The 21092-nt window shown below is 59.9% G+C and overlaps 1 protein-coding gene across 7 annotated transcripts in view; it reads left to right on the top strand.

Moving 5' to 3' along the window:
* The first annotated feature begins 1103 nt into the window (after positions 1-1103).
* The window catches only part of FLNC (filamin C, gamma), a 27602-nt gene continuing 7613 nt past the window's right edge, over positions 1104-21092 (top strand). Inside the window, exons 1-32 of one of the 7 annotated variants that reach the window (XM_006896055.1) lie at positions 1104-1476; positions 5646-5894; positions 7973-8070; positions 8214-8364; positions 8449-8567; positions 8740-8817; positions 8986-9148; positions 9236-9436; positions 10783-10920; positions 11212-11338; positions 11464-11600; positions 11780-11973; positions 12072-12185; positions 13016-13159; positions 13388-13511; positions 13744-13904; positions 14145-14235; positions 14319-14488; positions 14676-14793; positions 14878-15140; positions 15487-16084; positions 16689-16862; positions 16965-17127; positions 17283-17443; positions 18030-18197; positions 18273-18396; positions 18814-18970; positions 19071-19260; positions 19432-19455; positions 19563-19810; positions 20362-20460; positions 20802-20901. In XM_006896055.1, the coding sequence (XP_006896117.1) occupies positions 1122-1476; positions 5646-5894; positions 7973-8070; positions 8214-8364; positions 8449-8567; positions 8740-8817; positions 8986-9148; positions 9236-9436; positions 10783-10920; positions 11212-11338; positions 11464-11600; positions 11780-11973; positions 12072-12185; positions 13016-13159; positions 13388-13511; positions 13744-13904; positions 14145-14235; positions 14319-14488; positions 14676-14793; positions 14878-15140; positions 15487-16084; positions 16689-16862; positions 16965-17127; positions 17283-17443; positions 18030-18197; positions 18273-18396; positions 18814-18970; positions 19071-19260; positions 19432-19455; positions 19563-19810; positions 20362-20460; positions 20802-20901 (5401 nt within the window). In that variant the 5' untranslated portion in view covers positions 1104-1121. Of the gene's footprint in view, positions 1477-5645; positions 5895-7972; positions 8071-8213; positions 8365-8448; positions 8568-8739; positions 8818-8985; positions 9149-9235; positions 9437-10782; positions 10921-11211; positions 11339-11463; positions 11601-11779; positions 11974-12071; positions 12186-13015; positions 13160-13387; positions 13512-13743; positions 13905-14144; positions 14236-14318; positions 14489-14675; positions 14794-14877; positions 15141-15486; positions 16085-16688; positions 16863-16964; positions 17128-17282; positions 17444-18029; positions 18397-18813; positions 18971-19070; positions 19261-19431; positions 19456-19562; positions 19841-20361; positions 20461-20605; positions 20615-20771; positions 20902-21092 lie in introns of all 7 variants that reach the window. The other 6 variants (XM_006896058.1, XM_006896056.1, XM_006896060.1 and 3 more) reach the window with 6 other exon arrangements.

The raw sequence follows: 21092 nt of genomic DNA, 5'->3' as shown, positions 1-21092 counted from the left end.
TTGACCGCCCACCACCCCTCCTTGCCACCGCCATCTCCTGGCTGCGCCATTTCTGTGAACTAAACTGTCCCCTCCCAGAAGGATCTACTCTGTGGTCAAAATAGGCACACTGCCCAGGGGGCTCCCGGGCACTAAGGGACACAGTCTCCTGACCCTTCTGTCACACCAGGTGAGTCAGACTGGGGGCACCATGATGTGACTCATGAGTCCCCTTCTCCTGAGCTCAGCTTCATTCTAAGCGGATGAGGCCTGGTGACAGAGACACTGAGTCAAGGGACAGTAGCGTGTCTCACCATGAGACCCTGGGTTTGGGCCAAATGGGGGCCTTTGCACCTGCAAAATGAAGCAGTGATGGCAGGTACCCCTCAAGCCTTCTCCCTAGCTGGCCTGGGCACCCCCCTTTACCCTCAGTCCATCTCCACACAAGCACACCCTTCCTTCCCTGCCCACAGGTGGACAATACCCTGGGCTAGAAGCCAAGGCTCCCAGGTCCTGTCAATGGCCCTGCCCCTCACTTGTCCAGAAAGTTCTATCAAAGTTCTCTGTGTGTATCTCATCTATACCACTGGCCTCAGTTTCCCCATTTCTCCCTTTCGCCCTGGAGGGGTGTGAAGGGAACCAGGGTAGTCTCTGAGTGCCAGCGCCTGCTCTGGGGTGTTGGGGTGCGGCTCTCCAGCTCTCTGGCGCCCCTGGCCCGCTGCCCTGGGCAGGGAGGGGGGGAGGACGAGTGGGGAGGGGGGACGCGAGGCCCAGCTTCCCCCGCGTGCGCGCCCTCCGCGGGGGAGGGGATGGAGGCGGGGCGCCCCCCCCCCCCCCCCCCCGGCCGGGCGGCATTCCTGGGAGGCCGGCGCTCTGACGTGGACGCGGCCGCGGGCTTCTTAAACCCCCCGGGCCGGCCCGCCGCACTTCCCAGCTCCGCTCCGCCCCCGAGAGAGGCCGAGCGAGGAGGCCGCCAGCCACTCCAGCCACACAAGTTCCGAGCGCGCAGCCCAGCCCGCAGTCGCGCCCCGCCAGTGCCGTCAGAACCCCAGCCCGAACCCGGCGCACCCGAACCCGGCGCACCCGAACTCGACCCACCCGCACCCGGCGCACTCCAACCGGCCGCAGCCCCGGCCGCCAGCATGATGAACAACAGCGGTTACTGCGACCCCGCGGCCCTCGGCCTGGTCGACGAGGCGGACGAGATGCCGTCCACCGAGAAGGACCTGGCGGAGGACGCGCCGTGGAAGAAGATCCAGCAGAACACGTTCACGCGCTGGTGCAACGAGCACCTCAAGTGCGTGGGCAAGCGCCTCACCGACCTGCAGCGCGACCTCAGCGACGGGCTGCGGCTCATCGCGCTGCTCGAGGTGCTCAGCCAGAAGCGCATGTACCGCAAGTTCCACCCGCGCCCCAACTTCCGCCAGATGAAGCTGGAGAACGTGTCGGTGGCCCTAGAGTTCCTGGAGCGCGAGCACATCAAGCTCGTGTCCATCGGTCAGTGCGGCTGGCGGGGAGTCCGAGGGGGCGCAGCCCCGGGGATGGGGGGGTGTGGACAAGGGGGCGCAGGTGCTGGAGGGCGCGGGGACCCGGAGCGGGACAGGGTGGCCAGTGGGGAGACACACGCGCCCCTGCCCCACCCTCTGTCCGGCCATGCCCCCTGGATGCCCGGGACCGTGGGCGGGCACTCGGGCACCAGCAGGGAAGGCACCTTACTGTTGTCAGCCCTCCAGCACCGCGCTCTCCCACCAACGCGCCTCTAACAGGGTCCCGTTCCTGCCCTTGGGCTGCTGGCACCCCCCAACAGAGCAGGTCGCTTCCCAGCACTTCCTGGGGAGGCCGGGGTTGCTGGCAGGTCCCAGTCACCACCCGGATGCGCAGGGCTCCGGGGCTCGGGGAGCTGGGCCCCGCGCTCGTCCAGGCCGCTCGAGGCTTGAGCGCTCTCCTCCGCAGGGGCCCGGCAGGCAGGGCCCAGCCACCAACACCTAAAAAGGCGCTGAGCGCCGAGACGCGGGGAGCCTGAACCCCTGCAGGCTTCCGCCAGCCCTGCCCCAGGGAGGGGGCGCCGGCCCCAGCCCACCCCCAAGCCTGGGATTGGCTGAAGCTAACGGTCAGGGGCAGGGAGGGAAGGGAGGCCCGGAGGAGGGAGTCACTGAGTGTAACCAGATTTGGAAGGTGTGCTGGGACTGAGTGGGGGCAGGGAGATACTCTAAGCTTGGCAGCGGGAAAGCCTAGGTGGGCTTTGAGTGGCCTCTTGGCCCTGAGGTCCCTCTGGCCTTCTAGGGGCCCAGGCTAGACCTCAGCCCTGGGTGAGCTCTGAGGAGCCCCTGTTCTGGTTTACAAGAAGGGCCACGTGTGAGGTACACCCCAGAGGAACAGGCCTGTAAGAGGAGCTTCATACTGGGCAGGGCCAGGTAGTCTAGAGCCCCCGCATTGCTGTCTCAGATGCACCCCAGATAATGGACTGTCCACCCCCACTCTCCCAAAGGGCCGGCTCTGGGCCTCTTGAATTAGCAGCTGAGGTCAGCCTGGGGCCCTTTGCCCTGTCCAGTCCCCTCCCTCGGCCTTACCCCTCTTGCCCCATGCTGCCCCCCCAGCCCCCACCCCACCCGCCTGCTCCAGCCTGGAAATAGCCCGGCCTCCGTGACACAGCAGATGGCTCTGAGCTTTCCAGAAGGACAAGCCTGAGGGCAGGGGGGGTGAGGAAGGCCTTTTGTATGGGGGGGGCTTCAGACTCTGTGGGTGGATGTAGAAGGAGTGTCAGCGGAGGTCAGCCTGCCACCCTCGCACGGCGGGCTGAGTGTGTCCCAGGTGGGGGTATATGGGGAGAGTCCTAGGAAGCAGCTCTGCTTCTTTCTCCTCCTCCTCCTCCTCCTCCTCTTCCTCCTCCCTATCCAGGCCCCATCCTTCCGGAGCAAAGAGCACCTCTCCCTCGCCCACGGTGGTGCCCGGCCCCAGCCCCCCAACTCCGCTCTGGAGGAGCTGGCCCAGAGAGGAAGGGGAGCTGGTCCCCACTGGACCACTGATGAGATAAGATGTCCGCAGTTGAGTTTCTGGGGCCAGTGATGGGGTGGCCATCCCAAAGTGTGAAATTTGGACATCTGCTTTTTCAGAGATTCTCTTCTCTAGTCATGCTGACATGAGGCTGTTGGGGGGCCCCTGCCTGGACTAGATATCTAGGCTGAAGTTGAGCAACTGTTAGTTACCTCGATGGGGGGCCAGAAAGACTCACGATCTCCACTTCTAGAAGAAGGGACGCTGGGAGTGGAGACGAGGTGTTCAGCCTGGGGGTGTGAGCTGCGGCCCTCTTTGCCCCCCAACTCTGCCCAGGCCCCCTTCAGCCCCCTCGGCCTCTCCAGACAAAGAGGCCTGTGAAGCAGCTCTGTCCTGCAGCTGTTCCCCAGTTGCTATCCCTTCTCCAGGAGCCAACAGCGAGGGAGGGGCTGCTGGGGCCGCAGCTGTCCCTCCTGGCACCTCCCTCAGGCCAGTCCTCTCTCCACCCCCTCTGTTAGAGGCCTGGGGGGTTCTGGGACTGGCTGGCTGGTTCCTCCCACCCCTTTGGGGGTATCCCCAGGCAGAAGAATGGCTGGGGGGGGTGTCCAGGGAGGAGGGCAGGCTGTAGCTGGGCTCCCTCCCTAGGCCTCCATGGAGGAGGAGGGAAAGAAAGGTCATAGCTCTCAGAGTGGGACTTGGAGCCGCTGTCCCCCGCCCTGCCCCACACTGGACCACTTGTTGTCTGGCTTTGGGCCAGTTGCTGGGGAGAAACCTCTCTCTCCAGTAAGTATGAATGAGTTCTTCCCAGCCCCTGCTGCCCTGAGGTCCCCCTCTCCTTCCAGGGGGTCTGCCCAACTCTCAGGAAGTCCTGCTGGGCGGTGACCTCAGGCTTCAGAGGCTGTCAGGGCTGTGAGAGGCCGTGGGGGCCCTGGGGTGTCAGGACTGTGTGAGCACAGTGCGCGTCGGTGTGTTTCTGAGCCAGAGCGGCCACGGGGAGGCCGGGAGCTGTGTGTCATGGAATCCGAGCTCTGCCAAACCATTGTGCTGCAGGGGAGCCAGGGGGAAGGGGGCGGGCCTGGAGCCCTGGGGAAGGAAGGATGAATCAGTGAAAGGGTGGGGAGAGCAGGGGCCAGCCCACCACCAGAGGGACCATGTACCCAACGTTCCCTCCCTGGGCAAGGCAGGAGGGGGGAATGCCAGGAGTTCGCAGGGTCTGGGTCTCCTTCCACTCTGCCCCCTAGATCTAGGAAGAAGGGCCAGGAAAAGATAGCAGGGGGCGCTTCCAGCCCCACCCTCTCCCAGGCAACACCCTCTCTCAGGCAACACCACTAAACAAAGCAGTCATCCACCCACTGGGTAACTCCTGCTAGCAGTTGGCTTGGAGCTCATGGCTTTCAGGCCTCCAGTGGCCTTTCCAGAGGCACGGGATTCCAATAATCTGTACTCTAGACCCCCAGCTCCTGGAGTTCCCCTTTGGCTGCAGAAGTGAACTAGGCTCCAGACCAGTTCTGGTGCATGTGTCCCACAGAGGAGGTGTCACCACTTTTGAGACTTCTGTCTACGTGGTTAACTTGGGGTCCACAGGCTTTTGGGAAATCCGATTGTGTGCCCCCACCCCCAGCATTTGCAAACATGAATTCCAAGCCTTAACTGACCAGTCACTGGACACCCTCTCTCTTCCTAGAACACCTTGATTCCAAAAGCCTTTAATGACATCAGGGTGGAAAACACGGTCACCATGTGCCTCAGCAACTTTAAGTTGTCATTCATTCAACCAGCATTGACTGAGAGCCTGTCAAGTTCAAGGCTGAGTGTAGGAAGAAAAAGCCCTTTGTGTAGAGTGAGAGAAGACAGACACGATGTAAAAACACCAGCCACTTGCTGCTGTGTTGACTCAACTCATGTGCACCCCTGTGTGTCAGGGAGAACTGTGCTCCAAGGAGTGTTTGGCGACTGATTTTTTTTGAGACGTTGACCGACTCTCTACCAGGGAGCCTCCAGCTGGATTTAAAGCCTACCCTTTTGGTTCGCAGCAATCCCATTAACCATTTGTGCTGCCTATTTATCTCAAATCTAGCAACTGGCAAATAATCTAGTGACAAATCATCAGTTACCTGGGAAAGGCAAAGAGAGACAGGGGGAAGCTTTTCAAATGGGTTTGAGCAAGGAAACGCTTGGAAGTGATGGATTTGTAGGTTGTTGGTTGTGTTTGGGGGCTTGTTTTGGTTTGGGATTTTTTTGTATCTTCATGTGGACAACTGCTTTCTGATTTTAAGTCAAAGCGTATAAATGATACTCTTTAACATGTGAAGTTTACAGTACATCAAGCATTCCTCATTAAAATGGTGAAACAAACCAAAAAACCAGTGTTGGCCTGCAGAAGGCTTTCTAATCCTGTAGGGCTGGAAAGACCCCCCTCATCACTGTAGGGGTGACCAGAGCCCACAGGAGGCCAGACTGCGTGCTCCAACAGGTGTCACTGAGCAGAGCCCAGGGCGGCAGCCTCGTTGTGAAGGGAGGGAACCTGAAGGGATTGGCATCAGGGAGGCCTGGCAGGCTGAGAGAGTGAGTTCTGGAAACAGGGCTGAGACCTCAGAGCTGAGCAGGCTCGCAGGGCACCCTGGGTTGCAGGGCGGGCCTCCTGAGCTCAGCTGGCCGCCTTCGCTCTGCAGACAGTAAAGCCATCGTGGATGGGAACCTGAAGCTGATCTTGGGCCTGATCTGGACGCTGATCCTGCACTACTCCATCTCCATGCCCATGTGGGAGGACGAGGACGATGAGGATGCCCGGAAGCAGACGCCCAAGCAGCGCCTGCTCGGCTGGATCCAGAACAAGGTGCCCCAGCTGCCCATCACCAACTTCAACCGTGACTGGCAGGATGGCAAAGCCCTGGGCGCCCTGGTGGACAACTGTGCCCCTGGTGAGTGAACCAGCAGGTGTCCCTAGGCACCCTCAGCTAGAAGGAGAGCCAGTGAGCTAGTAGAGATGTGTGGTTGTCAGATGCGTCCCAGTGGGGCATCCCAGTCCCCAGCTGAGATTCACACTGACAGCTGTAACAGACGGTGTATGGTCAGGAAGGGTTTAACTCCAACGCCCCTGCCACCAAGTCTCTTCTGACTCAGGGCAGAGTAGAACTGTCCCATAGACCTTCTAAGGCTGGAAGATTACAAACTTTTGTGGGAACAGATTGCCATTGCTTTCTCTCATGGTGTGGTTGGTGGGTTCGAACCACTGACCTTTTAGTTAACAGTCAAGAACTTTATTGTGTCAGCAAGCTCCTTTTCAAAAGGACTTGTTAGGGGAGCTCTGGTGGCCTAGTGGCAAGAAGCTGCACTGCAATCCCAGAGATAACGCGGTTCGAATTCACCAGATGCTCTGCCGGAGAAGGAGGGGCTATCTCCTCCTGTACCAGTCAGATCCGATTTGACGGTACATACACACACTCACACACACACAATTTAAAAAAAATTTTAAAAAAAGAAGGACTTGTTATGGGCTGTCGAGTTGCTTGTGACTCATAGTGACCCTATGTACAACAGCCCTGAAACCTGCTCTGTCCTGTGCCAACTTTACTGTCTCCGACACACCTACCCTCATTACCCCAGTCGCAGTATCAATCCATCTCATCGAGGGTCTCCCTCTCCTTCTCCATCCCTCCATCCTTCCAAGTAGGGCTTAGAGCTCTTCATTTTTCAGATGAGGCTGCTGGAGGTCACAGGGAGTCGGTGACTCATCCAGGGTCTCTCAGCTCCTCTGGCAGAGTTGTACCTGTAGCCCGAGGCCTGCATATCCTGCTTTGCGTGCACACATTTTTCTATGCCACCTGAGTATTGTTTCCAGCAAGTGCCCACCTTTGAGGAGGGGCTGAGGCCTAGGATGGGGCTGCCGATGATAGGATGACGCATCCCTGTCCCCCTAAGTCTTCTTCCTGGCCTGGTGGTAGGTGGTGCGTCCCTACCCCCGCCCCCTGCCCCACCAAGTCTTATTCTTAGCCTGGTCAGGTGAAAGCTGATCTGGGATGAAACGAAACAGAGGCACCTCGGACCAAGGCCCCACCCCGTGTACCATTTCCTTTCTGACTCTCATCTCCTGGGAAGATGGGACTTCTTCCACCATAGGTTGGCTGGTCTTGAACCTGAGAAGCCACAGTCCCCTGGGAAAATCCTCTCCTGTCCTGGGGTCAGCCGGGGAGCAGGGGGTGGGAGGCGGGGGGCGCCGGCCGCCTGGGAAGCATTCCCAGCTGCTGAGCCATTACCCACAGCTCCTGCATCTGCCAGCAGTGAGCTCAGCTGTTCCGGCTAGTCATGGATTCCAGCCTTTGAGCTGGCCCCCTCCCCGCCACCAAGCACCCCCTCCTCCAGCCCTGGCCTGGACCACACCCCCCCACATCCATCCACGGGAGCGGTCTGGGGCTCCCTCAACATTCTCCCTATCAGGAGGACTGGGCTCTGGGTATACACAGGAGAGGTCACCCTTCAAAGCCTCAGTTTCCCTAAATGGACAATTAGCAGGGAGAGGGAGTCTTATGCCTTGAGGCTGATATTGGAAGTGCTTAGAGATCTAGGACTTCAGGAGAGACATGAGACCATCTAGGGGTGGGGCCCAAGAAGGCGTGTACAGAACAGGGGCCATGACCTCCTCTGTTCACCACTGGGACGGCTGCATGAGACAAGAGGGGTCTGGGAAGGAGCCCTCTCAAAGGTCTGATGTTCAGGGTCTATGCCATGGGCTGACCAGGCAGGAGGCTGGCTGGCAGGGCGGGTGCCAGGCTGTGACAGCTGGAACAGAAAAGCCTCATTGTGGTGCTGGGGAGGCCTGCTGCGCCTCTGAGCAGAGCTGGGGACCCCAGCCGATGAGCCACAGCAGGTACCTGGCTGGTTCAGGGGCTCACACTGGCTGGGGAAGGGTGCACATGCAGCCTGTGAGGGTATGGGGTGAACAGACACATGCTGTGGGTGACTGGTTTCCCTTCATCGTCCCCTACCCCGTTCTCTCCAGGCCTGTGCCCTGACTGGCAGGCCTGGGACCCCAACCAGCCTGTGGAGAATGCCCGGGAGGCCATGCAGCAGGCAGACGATTGGCTGGGTGTGCCCCAGGTATGATCACAGGTGGGGTGGCATCACGGGCAGAGGGGTGAGGGTAGAGGCTGGGTGTATAAGTTCAGCTGGCCAGGATACAGGTGGGGACTGCAGCTGCCAGGTGCAGAGGGCACATGTGACACTGTCTCTGCCTGTGACAGGTGATTGCCCCCGAGGAGATCGTGGACCCCAACGTGGATGAGCATTCTGTTATGACCTACCTGTCCCAGTTCCCCAAGGCCAAGCTCAAACCAGGCGCCCCCGTACGCTCCAAGCAGCTGAACCCCAAGAAAGCCATCGCCTATGGGCCTGGTAGGTGCTGGGCCCAGCAGCCCTTGGGGAGAATGTGCCGCTGTGAGCCCCCCCGCAGTAACCGGCTCTGCCTCTGCTCTGCAGGCATCGAGCCACAAGGCAACACAGTGCTGCAGCCCGCGCACTTCACTGTGCAGACCGTGGACGCTGGCCTGGGCGAGGTTCTGGTCTACATTGAGGACCCCGAGGGCCACACTGAGGAGGTGTGAGGGGCTGCTGGAGCAGGAGGGATTAATGGGGGACAGAGGCCATGAGAAGATGCCCGGAGCGGTGATGCTGGGTGACCAGGGAGGCCTCACCATGAGGGCCATATGGGGCTGGAAGTTCAAGAAAGGTTACAGCCAATATGACTTACGGTAATCTATCCCCCCACAGGCCAAGGTGGTCCCCAACAATGACAAGGACCGAACCTACGCCGTCTCCTATGTGCCCAAGGTGGCAGGCTTGCACAAGGTATCTCCCGAGGCCCCTCCCCGCCTTTCTGGTCCCTTCACACCCTTGGCTTGTGACCACCTCATAGCTCACACCTAGCTCCTCCTCCAGGGAGCCACCACCTACCCTCACCCTCATAGGCCCTGCTTGGGACCCATCCTGATGTAACCCTTGACCTCTGACCCTTAGGTGACCGTGCTCTTTGCTGGCCAGAACATCGAACGTAGTCCCTTTGAGGTGAATGTAGGCATGGCCCTTGGGGATGCCAACAAGGTGTCAGCCCGTGGGCCTGGCCTGGAGCCCGTGGGCAACGTGGCCAACAAGCCTACCTACTTCGACATCTACACTGCGGGTAAGAATGGACCTGGGATAGAGGGTCAGGATGCGGGCATGTGGGAAGCCATATTCAGCGGGCACTAATGCCCTGTATTCATGGCAGGGGCTGGTGCTGGTGATGTCTCTGTGGTGATCGTGGACCCGCAGGGCCGGCGGGACACAGTGGAAGTGGCCCTGGAGGACAAGGGTGACAGCACGTTCCGCTGCACATACAGGCCTGTGATGGAGGGGCCACACACGGTGCACGTGGCCTTCGCCGGTGCCCCCATCACCCGCAGCCCTTTCCCTGTCCACGTGGCGGAAGGTGAGGGCTCTTCACCCGTCTCCATAGCCACCTTCCCCAGAACCGGTGAAGCTGTCACCCAATTCCGAACCCCAGGGTTTATGGGAAATGATGCTTGCAGTCCGTAGGGTGGCAGAGGGGCCGTCTGAAGGTGTAAGATGGTCAGAAGTAGCTAGAAGGCGGGCAGTGGAGAGACCACATCCCGTCATCTCTCTGTCCCCTGTTCCCCAAGGAGGCTGCAATAAACCACCCAGAATAGGTGCCACATGGGAAGGGTTGAGGGGAAGTGACAGGGCAGCTGGACAGGGCACGTGTGGGCACACCTCCCCACATCTGTAGGCCCGCATTCGCTAATTCCCCCACTTGCTTCTCTCCTTGCCACTCAGTGCCCCCGCCGCCGCCCGCTCCCTCCATACCCATCGTCCACCAGGCCAGGAGAGTGGCGCCACGTTAGTACTCCCTGCGGAGGCTGGGCCACGCATGGCCGTAGCCGACCGGCCTCACCCACGCTGTGTGGCATGGCGGTGTGGAATCGCCCCGTTCCGTGGCATTCTGTGACAGGCCCCAGGTTCCATGCCATTGCCTGTGTTTGGTGGCAGATCTGGTGTCTTTACCACTTGCCTGATGGTTCTGTGAAAAAGTCCATTGCCTCATTCTGTAGCAGGCCGGGTTCTGTGCCATCTCTTGTGTTGTGTGCCGGGCCCTGGCTTCCGTGCCATTGACTCGTTCTGTGGTGGGCCCCAGCTCAGGGCCATGTCCTGTGTTCCGTGGATGGCCCTGGGTTCCATATCATCATCTGTGTTACATGGTGGACGAGGATTAAAAACCCCTGCCTATTTGTGGCCTCCACAAGTTCTGTGCCCTGTGGCAGGCTGGGATCCCTGTTCTTCAGTCTGTGTGAGGTGGAGGGGTCACATTAGTCTTCTGTGATGGGCTAATGTCCATACATTGCCTGTTCGGGCCCAGCTTACTGCCCCCCGATTCGCTCTCGTTCTGTGGCTGAAGCATCCGCAGCATGCCTTAGTTCTCAAGGGAGCTGTGGTGACTCGTGGATGGTCCGCGTCGGATTCCTTAGCCTTACTCAGTCCTGGCTCTGCCATGCTTTTATCCCACTTGGTGGTGATTCGGGACCCCAGCCAGAGGGTTTCCTGTGCACTGCCTGACCTGGAAGCTGTAGCCAACTCTGCACTCAGCATGGCTCCCAGGAGTGGGGGGACAGAGGGGTGCAGGACAGGGGTGCATGAGGTCATGGCCTGTGCTTGGGAGGGGTCAGGAAGATGAGCTCAGTAAGGAGGACTGGGGGCTGAGGCGCCGGCTGCAGCTCGCCACCCCCTCACCAAGCCTCCTCTTCTTCCTCCCCCCCTCAGCCTGCAACCCCAACGCTTGCCGAGCCTCTGGACGAGGCCTGCAGCCCAAGGGTGTACGTGTAAAGGAAGTGGCTGACTTCAAGGTGTTCACCAAGGGCGCTGGCAGTGGAGAGCTCAAGGTCACAGTCAAGGGGCCAAGTGAGTGCTGGAGCCCAGGGCTGTGGAGAAAGGGGGCAGGGAGGGAACAGGGACATTCAGTCCCATACCCCTGGATGCCTTGTTTTGTGGGGTACATGTTGCGTGGAGGCACCACAGGCTCTGAGGCTATCACTCTTCTCTGCCTCAGTTTCCCTAACTACAAGCTGGCGTTGTGCACAGGGCTGACCTGGGCAGTCTGCCCTGGGTCTCAGCTCTGCCCTCAGGCTGGTCTTGGGTGTGGGAGCTGGGACTCACGTACTCTGATTACACACCATCCCCGTGTCTCCTCAGAGGGCACTGAAGAGCCAGTGAAGGTGCGGGAGGCTGGGGACGGTGTGTTTGAATGTGAATACTACCCCGTCGTGCCCGGAAAGTACGTGGTGACCATTACCTGGGGCGGCTATGCCATCCCCCGCAGGTAAGCTCTGTGTACCCCTGCCTTCCTCTGCGGGCCACCCATGATGGGGAGAGGAGGAGACAGAGAGAGAGGAGGCCACTGTGGGCAGGGTCAGAGTCCTGATGCCAGGTCCTCCTTCTCCTCAGCCCCTTCGAGGTCCAGGTGAGCCCAGAGGCAGGCGTGCAGAAGGTTCGTGCCTGGGGGCCGGGCTTGGAGACGGGCCAGGTGGGCAAGTCTGCAGACTTTGTGGTGGAGGCCATCGGCACCGAAGTGGGGACACTAGGTAAGTAACTGAATGACAGAAGGAGGGGATCCTGGGGTGGGGGAATGAGCGGATTCCTGGGTAGTGAGAGAGGGCCAGAAGAACAACTGAGGTCAGAGTGACAGGATGAGACAGGGAGACCAGGGCGTGCTGGGAAGGAGATCACCCCTAGGTCCTCTGACTGCCCACCTTCTCCCCAGGCTTCTCCATCGAGGGCCCCTCCCAGGCCAAGATCGAATGCGATGACAAGGGTGATGGCTCCTGTGATGTGCGGTACTGGCCCACGGAGCCTGGCGAGTATGCCGTTCACGTCATCTGTGACGACGAGGACATCCGAGACTCACCCTTCATTGCCCACATCCAGCCAGCCCCGCCCGACTGCTTCCCAGACAAGGTGAGGCCCCGCTCCTCATGCAGCATGCAGGTGGGGGTGTGGTGAGCTGACCCTCCCTCCTCCAGCCCCAACCCAGCTCCTGCTCTTGCCTCCGACAGGTGAAGGCCTTTGGGCCTGGCCTGGAGCCCACCGGCTGCATCGTGGACAAGCCGGCAGAATTCACCATTGATGCCCGCGCCGCTGGCAAGGGAGACCTGAAGCTCTATGCCCAGGTAGGACATTGATCTTTGCCACCCTGGCAGTGGTCATGGCGGGGGACAGGCACCCTAATCAGGCTGAGCAGAGGTTGGGAGCAGGGGCAGCCGGACAGGTTTTACCCATCGGGAAAATCAGGATTGATTCTCAGGAATCCATTAGTGTTATGCTGCTGGATGTTGTCCTGTGACTTCTACACACAGCAGCCCGGCAGGACAGAGTACAGCTGCCCGCAGAGGGTTCTCCAGGCCAAACCTTTACAGGAACAGACTTCTAGGTTTCTCTTCCCTGGAGCAGCTGGTGGACTTAGCGCAGAGTGCTCTAATCATTGTGCCACCAGGGCTCCTTCAAAAAACATACTTTTAAAAATTTTAACCACATTACTAGTAATTTGCAACCGAAAGATTATTTCATCCAACAAGGTAGTGGAAGCCATTGACACAAGTGGGGCTATTGGTCTGGTTGGTTTTTTTGCCTTGTTTGTTGTTGTTTTTTTAATTTGAATGAAAGTTTACAAATCATGGGTTTATTTGATTTTGAGAAGGTTTTTTTCTCTGCTACCTACACACTTCTGAGATGATAAACCTTCCCTGGGAGAAAGGTCTTGCAGATGCCTGGAGCCGGGTCTCCTGGAGCAGGGATGAGGGATGGGGTAGGGTGGGCAGGGACTGGGGTCTCTGGCCACTAGAGCTTGTGGGCCACACACCCCTCACTTGGGAAGGAGGGCAGTGAGCCCCCAGAGCTGGGTAGGGAGGAGGGTCTTTATGATCGGAGGCCAGCAGAGGGCACAGGCGCTCTGAGGAGGCCAAAGTCCACTCCAAACCCTGCTTGGGGGTGTTGTCCACAGGATGCCGAGGGCTGCCCCATTGACATCAAAGTGATCCCCAACGGCGACGGCACCTTCCGCTGCTCCTACGTGCCCACCAAGCCCATCAAGCACACCATCATTGTCTCCTGGGGCGGTGTCAACGTGCCCAAGAGCCCCTTCAGGGTTCGTCCACCACGCCCTGCCCCATGCTGGCCACCTGGGACCCTAGAAGGAGGGTGGACATGTCCCACGCAGGGCACGCAGGCTACCCCTGGACCCTACAACCACTCCCCATCTTAAGACCCCCTCCAAGAAGAGGCTAAGACTGCTCCAAGCCTAGCCTGGAGTCATCCTGGGGAGGGAGTGGACATTGAATGGGGACACTGTTCTGAGCATCCCCCCTCCCCACAGGTTAATGTGGGAGAGGGCAGTCACCCCGAGAGAGTGAAGGTGTATGGCCCTGGCGTGGAGAAGACAGGCCTCAAGGCCAACGAGCCCACCTACTTCACAGTGGACTGCAGCGAGGCAGGCCAAGGTGGGAGCTCAGCCCTGGAGGGGGTAGGGGAGCTGACCTTTGCTGGAGGCGGGGTTGTCTGGGGGCGGGGCATGACTGGGGCGGGGCCTGCCCTGGGAGCGGGGCATGACCGGGGCAGGGCTTGTCTGGGGGCGGGGCTAGGGGGCACTGGCTGGGGGCAGGTGGGGCTCTCTCTGGTCAGAGCAGAGCTCAGGTGGGAGAAGTCCATCCCCTGTTCAACGCATCTCCTCAGGCGATGTGAGCATTGGCATCAAGTGCGCCCCTGGCGTGGTGGGCCCCGCAGAGGCTGACATCGACTTTGACATCATCAAGAATGACAATGACACATTCACAGTCAAGTACACGCCCCCCGGGGCCGGCCGATACACCATCATGGTGCTCTTTGCCAACCAGGTACCCCATTCCTGGAGACACACGGTTTGCGGTGTTGGGAAGAGGAGGAAGGAGAAGGAGGTGGGGAAGTAGGGATCCACGGATATTTACTGAGATCTTCCAGGGTGTGGGCGTGGTTACAGAGGAAGTTGGAGGGGGCCCTTGAGAGGTCACCCTTGTGCACAGTGGGTCTGTCTTTGCTGCTACCACAGCAGGGCAGATCCCTGATACAACCCCCCTGACTGAGACTTCCTCCTCCAGGAGATCCCGGCCAGTCCCTTCCACATCAAGGTGGACCCCTCTCATGATGCCAGCAAGGTCAAGGCTGAGGGTCCAGGGCTGAACCGCACAGGTAGGCATTAGGGCAGGAGTCGGCGGCTGGCCTAGAGTTGGGCAGTCAGTAGGCCCTCATCACCTTCTCTGGGGGTTCCTCAGGTGTGGAAGTTGGGAAGCCCACTCACTTCACGGTGCTGACCAAGGGCGCTGGCAAGGCCAAGCTGGACGTGCACTTTGCCGGAGCAGCCAAGGGTGAGGCCGTGCGGGACTTTGAAATCATCGACAACCATGACTACTCCTACACGGTCAAGTACACAGCCGTCCAACAGGTGCGCCCCTGCCCTCACCCCGCCCTGGTTGACCTGGCACCTCTCCTTCCTCGGGTCTCGTCCACCCCTGACCCCTTTGCTGGCTGCAGCCCTTTCTTTTGCTGCAGTTTTTGAGCCAAGGGGTTAGTGCCAAGCTGTCCAGGTCACCCAGTTCTGACCCATTCTGACCCACTCTTGTACCCAACAGGGCAACATGGCAGTAACAGTGACTTATGGTGGAGACCCTGTTCCCAAGAGCCCCTTTGTGGTGAATGTGGCACCCCCGCTGGACCTCAGTAAAGTCAAAGTTCAAGGCCTCAACAGCAGTAAGTGGGCAAGAGCTGGCTTGAGATGAGGGGTGTCGGGAAGGCTGGGCAGTCACTGCTCATGGTGACCTTTGCTCCCTGCAGAGGTAGCTGTGGGGCAAGAGCAGGCATTCTCCGTGAACACACGTGGAGCCGGCGGCCAGGGCCAGTTGGACGTGCGGATGACCTCGCCCTCAAGACGGCCCATCCCCTGCAAGCTGGAGCCTGGGGGTGGTGCCGAAGCCCAGTCTGTGCGCTACATGCCCCCCGAGGAGGGGCCCTACAAGGTGGACATCACCTATGATGGCCATCTGGTGCCCGGCAGCCCCTTCGCTGTGGAGGGTGTCCTGCCACCTGACCCCTCCAAAGTGAGTGAGGAGACCAGGCCGGTGGGGGTGGGATAGTGGATGAGTCTCAAAGGCGAGAAGGGCTTGGGTACCTGGGAGTGGGCACAGCCGGACCCTTAGAGCCCCCGCCTTGAGATACTGTGATAATTAAGGGCTTCGCTTTGGGGCCAGGTGGGTTCTACTAACCAGACAGATCGTTTCTCTTTCTGCTGCTGTTCTTTTCACCTGAACTTGTTACAAGAAGACAAGTACTCAGTGCACAGCAGCCGCTCTAACTGTGCAGGCTCAGCCGGGTGGGGAGCTGGGAACAGAGGCGGGGCGTGGGAGCACCGAGGTGTGGGGACCCACACACACTGCTTCCCCCCAGGTTTGTGCGTATGGCCCTGGTCTCAAGGGCGGGCTGGTGGGCACTCCAGCGCCATTCTCCATCGACACCAAGGGGGCCGGCACAGGTGGCCTGGGGCTGACTGTGGAAGGCCCCTGTGAGGCTAAGATCGAGTGCCAGGACAACGGGGACGGCTCGTGTGCCGTCAGCTATCTGCCCACGGAGCCCGGCGAGTACACCATCAACATCCTGTTTGCCGAAGCCCACATCCCTGGGTCACCCTTCAAGGCCGCCATTCGGCCCGTGTTCGACCCGAGCAAGGTGCGGGCCAGCGGGCCGGGCCTGGAGCGCGGCAAGGCCGGCGAGGCTGCCACTTTCACCGTGGACTGCTCAGAGGCGGGCGAGGCCGAGCTGACCATAGAGATCCTCTCGGACGCCGGGGTCAAGGCCGAGGTGCTGATTCACAACAACGCTGACGGCACCTACCACATCACCTACAGCCCCGCCTTCCCCGGCACCTACACCATCACCATCAAGTATGGCGGCCACCCCGTCCCCAAGTTCCCCACCCGAGTCCACGTGCAGCCCGCTGTAGACACCAGCGGCGTCAAGGTCTCTGGGCCCGGTGTGGAGCCACATGGTGAGTGAGGGAACAGGCTGAGGGATTAAGAGGACATTGGGGGCTCAGATATCTGTGTATGGAGTTTTTTATGCACTTCCATCAGATTAAGAGGGACCTGATCCTAAAAAGCGGCTCCTTACTCAGTACTAAGTGAAAAGTTGAGGGCTCAGCTCTATACCCAGAGGCTTCTTGGAAGAATAGTCTGGCAACCTACTTCCAAACAATGAGCCACTGAAAACCCTAAGAAACCCAGTTCTGACTGGAGCACCATCAGTCAGGAGCAACAACACCATCTCTGCTTCTTTAGTTGTTTTCTCAATGCTAAGAACCCTGATTTAAAGGGTGCAGAGGGAAAGCATCAGCGGGAAAGGGGCCAAGAGACAGTCCGTTCAGCCCAGTGTCCTGAGTGCCCACCTGCAGGGCAAAGAATAGGCACAGAGGAATGTGAGCCCAGGTCACGCCTCACTCAGGTGCCCACAGCCAGGGCAGGAGCTGATGTAACTGGACGCCACTGTTGTGTCCAGAGCTGGTCAGAGGCTGTGGAGAGCCTGCAAGCTAAAGGGAGGGCCAGCCTTGGAGATTGGGCTGATGCCACACTGAATATTCTTTTCCTGGGACCCAGGTGTCCTGCGTGAAGTGACCACCGAGTTCACCGTGGATGCAAGATCCCTAACAGCCACGGGAGGGAAGCACGTGACAGCACGTGTCCTCAACCCCTCGGGTGCCAAGACAGACACCTATGTGACAGATAACGGGGATGGCACCTACCGAGTGCAGTACACAGCCTACGAAGAAGGTAAGGGGCCGGCCAGGCAGGATGGGGCCCGGGCCAGTGTCCTGGGACAAGCAGGGCTGGCAAGGGAACTCTCCATGTTGACTCTGCATGCCTGACTTTCAGGTGTTCACTTGGTGGAGGTGCTATATGACGACGTACCTGTGCCCAAGAGCCCCTTCCGAGTGGGTGTGACTGAGGGCTGTGACCCCACCAGAGTCCGCGCCTACGGGCCAGGCCTGGAGGGTGGCTTGGTCAACAAGGCAAACCGCTTCACGGTGGAGACCAGGTACCCATCTCTTCCTGACCTGCCCCTGATGCAGAGGGCACCCTGCTTGTCCTATGTGTGCCTCGCCCCCAGCCCACCTCCTTAAAGGCCGACCCAGGGCAAGCCCCGCTCCCACTCACTGGTCCTAGCTGAGCTGACAGGCTCTCCTCTTGCAGGGGAGCTGGCACCGGGGGCCTAGGTCTGGCCATTGAGGGCCCCTCGGAAGCCAAGATGTCCTGCAAGGACAACAAGGACGGCAGCTGCACCGTGGAGTACATCCCCTTCACCCCCGGGGACTACGACGTCAATATTACCTTTGGGGGGCGGCCCATCCCAGGTGTGCAGAGGGGCGGGAAAGAGGCTGGGAGGCTGGGTGTGGAGGTGCAGAGAGGACTCCTCCTCCAGGAGCATGGCCAGACAGGGCGCATGGGACGAGGGCCAGGTGCCCCTCAGCTACCATCCAGGGACCTGCCCTCTGCCTTGAGTGTCTGCATAGTAATGCCCACCACGACCCACCCCCTCTCCTCCCTGCTCCCCTGCAGGGCAGGCAGAACCACAGAGTGGTCACACTTCAGCTAGTGTGGAGTCTGACCTGGGCCTCCTAGAACTGGACATTCTGTCCCTATAATTTGTCTCATTTCATATATTTAAAAAAAAAAAATTATCAGCCTCAGCACCAGAAATGGCTGTTTCCAAATAGTCCAGTTTTAAATGCTGTTAATTTATGAAGAACTTTTCTTGGCCTTGGGCCTCAATGAGTGAGATCTGCTCAACACGAGGCCATGGCCAAGTTCAATTGTACTTCCTTCTGTTTTCTCAGCAAGTCCCAGGGGAGGGAGGGTTTCCCCACTGCTTGGTGAGTCCCCTTGGTGTCAGGGACGCTCCTGGGCAGGTGGATGGATCTGACACCCATCTTCCTCCAGGGAGCCCCTTCAGGGTGCCGGTGAAGGACGTGGTGGACCCAGGGAAGGTGAAGTGCTCGGGGCCAGGCCTGGGGGCCGGTGTCAGGGCCCGGGTCCCTCAGACCTTCACAGTGGACTGCAGCCAGGCTGGCCGGGCCCCCCTGCAGGTGGCTGTGCTCAGCCCCACAGGTATGGACAATCTGGACCAGGAAGAGGGGTGGGACAGGATAGCAGGTGGCTCTTCTGACCTGTTTCTCTGTCCAGGTGTGGCAGAGCCTGTGGAGGTGTGTGACAATGGGGATGGCACCCACACTGTCCACTATACCCCGGCCACCGATGGCCCCTACACGGTAGCTGTGAAGTACGCCGACCAGGAGGTGCCACGCAGGTGAGGCCTGGCTACAGCTCCTAGACTGTCCTTCGGGGAGGGGCTTCCGCAGGACCCTGGTCTCTGCCTCCCACTATCCCAGCCCAGCTGGCCCTGCCTCTTGGATCTCCATCCCTGGCTCCCCGCCTCCTCTGTCCTGGAGTCAGCAAGGCCCTGGGCTCTCCGCTGGCTAGGCTTTGCTGTATGAAGCCACACAAGGCACGCCTAGGGGGACAGACCTCTGGCTCAGAGAGGGTAACCATTGGACCCTCAAACGTATCAGCCTCCCCTGGGAAAAGAGGGCCCTGGAGGACCCTTCCTGAGACTCAGGGTTCCACCCCCCTTCTACTAGTGTGTGTGGGAGGACTCTAGGCCCACCGTGGAACAGGACGCCCCTCTTGACCTCCAGCCAACTGTCCATCTTTTCTATCCTTCCAGCCCCTTCAAGATCAAGGTGCTCCCAGCCCACGATGCCAGCAAGGTACGAGCCAGTGGCCCTGGGCTCAATGCCTCAGGCATCCCTGCCAGCCTGCCTGTGGAGTTCACCATCGACGCTCGGGACGCTGGAGAGGGGCTGCTGACTGTCCAGATTCTGGTGCGTCCACGCAGGCCACTCCCCACCAGGCCCAGTCTTGGCCAAGGCAGCCTTTGACCTTGAGCTTGGGCAGCCCTTGACCTCTGTTCTGCTCCTCTAGGACCCTGAGGGCAAACCCAAGAAGGCCAACATCCGCGACAACGGGGACGGCACGTACACCGTGTCCTACCTGCCAGACATGAGTGGCCGATACACCATCACCATCAAGTACGGTGGCGACGAGATCCCCTACTCACCATTCCGCATCCATGCTCTGCCCACAGGGGACGCCAGCAAGTGCCTGGTCACAGGTGGGCACCCACTCGGCCTCCTCTGGCCCTGCTCAAAATCTGCACCCCTCAAAGCCCTCAGGGCCCTGGCCCAGTCCTCAGGGACTGCTAGTCAGTGAGCCCAGCCCCCAACCCCCTCCCTGCCTCACCCCTCCAGGGGCGGCACAGCCTCACACTCTTCTCTCTTTCCAGTGTCCATTGGCGGCCATGGCCTGGGTAAGTGTGCTCCCTCTTGTCACTATGGGCCAGGTGGCGGGGGACAGCCAGCAACGAGGAGGGAGCCGCCGCCCACCGATCCCTGACCTGGTGCTTTGGTGTGACAGGTGCCTGCCTGGGCCCCCGCATCCAGATTGGGGAGGAAACAGTGATCACTGTAGACGCCAAGGCGGCAGGCAAGGGGAAGGTGACCTGCACGGTGTCCACGCCGGACGGGGCCGAGCTGGACGTGGACGTGGTTGAGAACCACGACGGCACCTTCGACATCTATTACACGGCGCCCGAGCCGGGCAAGTACGTCATCACCATCCGCTTCGGAGGCGAACACATTCCCAACAGCCCGTTCCACGTACTGGTGAGTGGGGGCCATGACGGGGCAGTCAGGGCTGGGGGGCCTGGGTCTCTCGGCTGCAGGAGGGAGCACCAGCCTTCCCCTTGTCTGAGGTTCTGGTCAGCTGCTCCAGACTCTGCCCTAGCCCCACTGACCATCAGTCCACTTGAGAGGAACTTACCATCTTCCTCTCGACCCTTAGGCCCACCATCCCTGACTTCATCTCCCCTGAGGTGGGCCTGCAGGAAGAAGAGTGAGGTGCCCAGGGCCTCTGTCCTGCCCCAAGGAAAGCTAGGATCTGGATCCCTGGGGGCACAAGCATCTAGGTGCTGGACTGTTAACTGAAAGTTCTGGCACCTAGGAAGAAAGGTCTGGCAATCTGCCTCCGAAAAGCCACACCCCTGACAATCCTACTCCGGAAACATGTATGGTCTCCAAGAGTAGGAAATGACTCTGTGGAAGCTTGTTGGGGTTTTACTGGATTTGGGGGTCAGCCCAGGCTGCAGTCAGCTCCCAGTATCTTGAGCAGGGTGCATGAACTTGTCACAGTGTGCCTCCATGCCTTGCCTCCCCAGGCGTGTGACCCCATGCCCCACGTGGAGGAGCCCTCGGACGTGCTACAGCTGCACCAGCCGTACGCCCCTCACCGGCCCAGTGCCTACCCAACACCCTGGGTACTGCCGCCTCTGCCGGGCGAGCTGCCTCCTCGTCTTCCTCCTCCTCCTCCTCCTTCACTTCTCTTTTCTCTGCCTCAGCAGTCAGGGTTGGGGCACACTGTTTAGGGGCACTCAGGGAGCAGGTGGGAAGCAGGCTGGGCAGGTGGAGCCTGTGGGGAGGGATGGACTGAGGGTGGGGCACACATCTTCTCTTGCAGCTGACTCTCCTCTCCTGATGCTCCAGCTTCACCATTAACCATCTTATTCCTTCCTGAACTTTCTCTGACTTCAGTCACAGCTGAGGCCAAGCCCCCCCAAGCCTTCCTCAGCCAATGCCTGTCTCTCTCTTACTGCCACAGGCCACTGAGGAGCCCGTGGTGCCCGTGGAGCCCCTGGAGTCCATGCTGCGACCCTTCAACCTGGTCATCCCCTTCACTGTGCAGAAAGGGGAGCTCACAGGTACTTCCGGGGCAGGACCCTTCCTCTAGGCTGCCTCAGACCTAGAAGTGGGCCCCAGACGAGCTGGGCAGAGCGGGAACTCTAGCCTCTAGCCCATGACTTCACGAACTCAGCCTCTAGCCCATGGCTTCACGAACTCGGCCTCTAGCCCATGGCTTCACGAACTCGGCCTCTAGCCCATGGCTTCACGA

The sequence above is a fragment of the Elephantulus edwardii genome, unplaced genomic scaffold (assembly GCF_000299155.1).
Source record: "Elephantulus edwardii isolate Elephantulus edwardi_28Jun2011 unplaced genomic scaffold, EleEdw1.0 scaffold00181, whole genome shotgun sequence".
NCBI lineage: Eukaryota > Metazoa > Chordata > Mammalia > Macroscelidea > Macroscelididae > Elephantulus > Elephantulus edwardii.
Note: the sequence above shows the minus strand (reverse complement) of the source record. Positions and strands in the feature narration are given on the sequence as shown.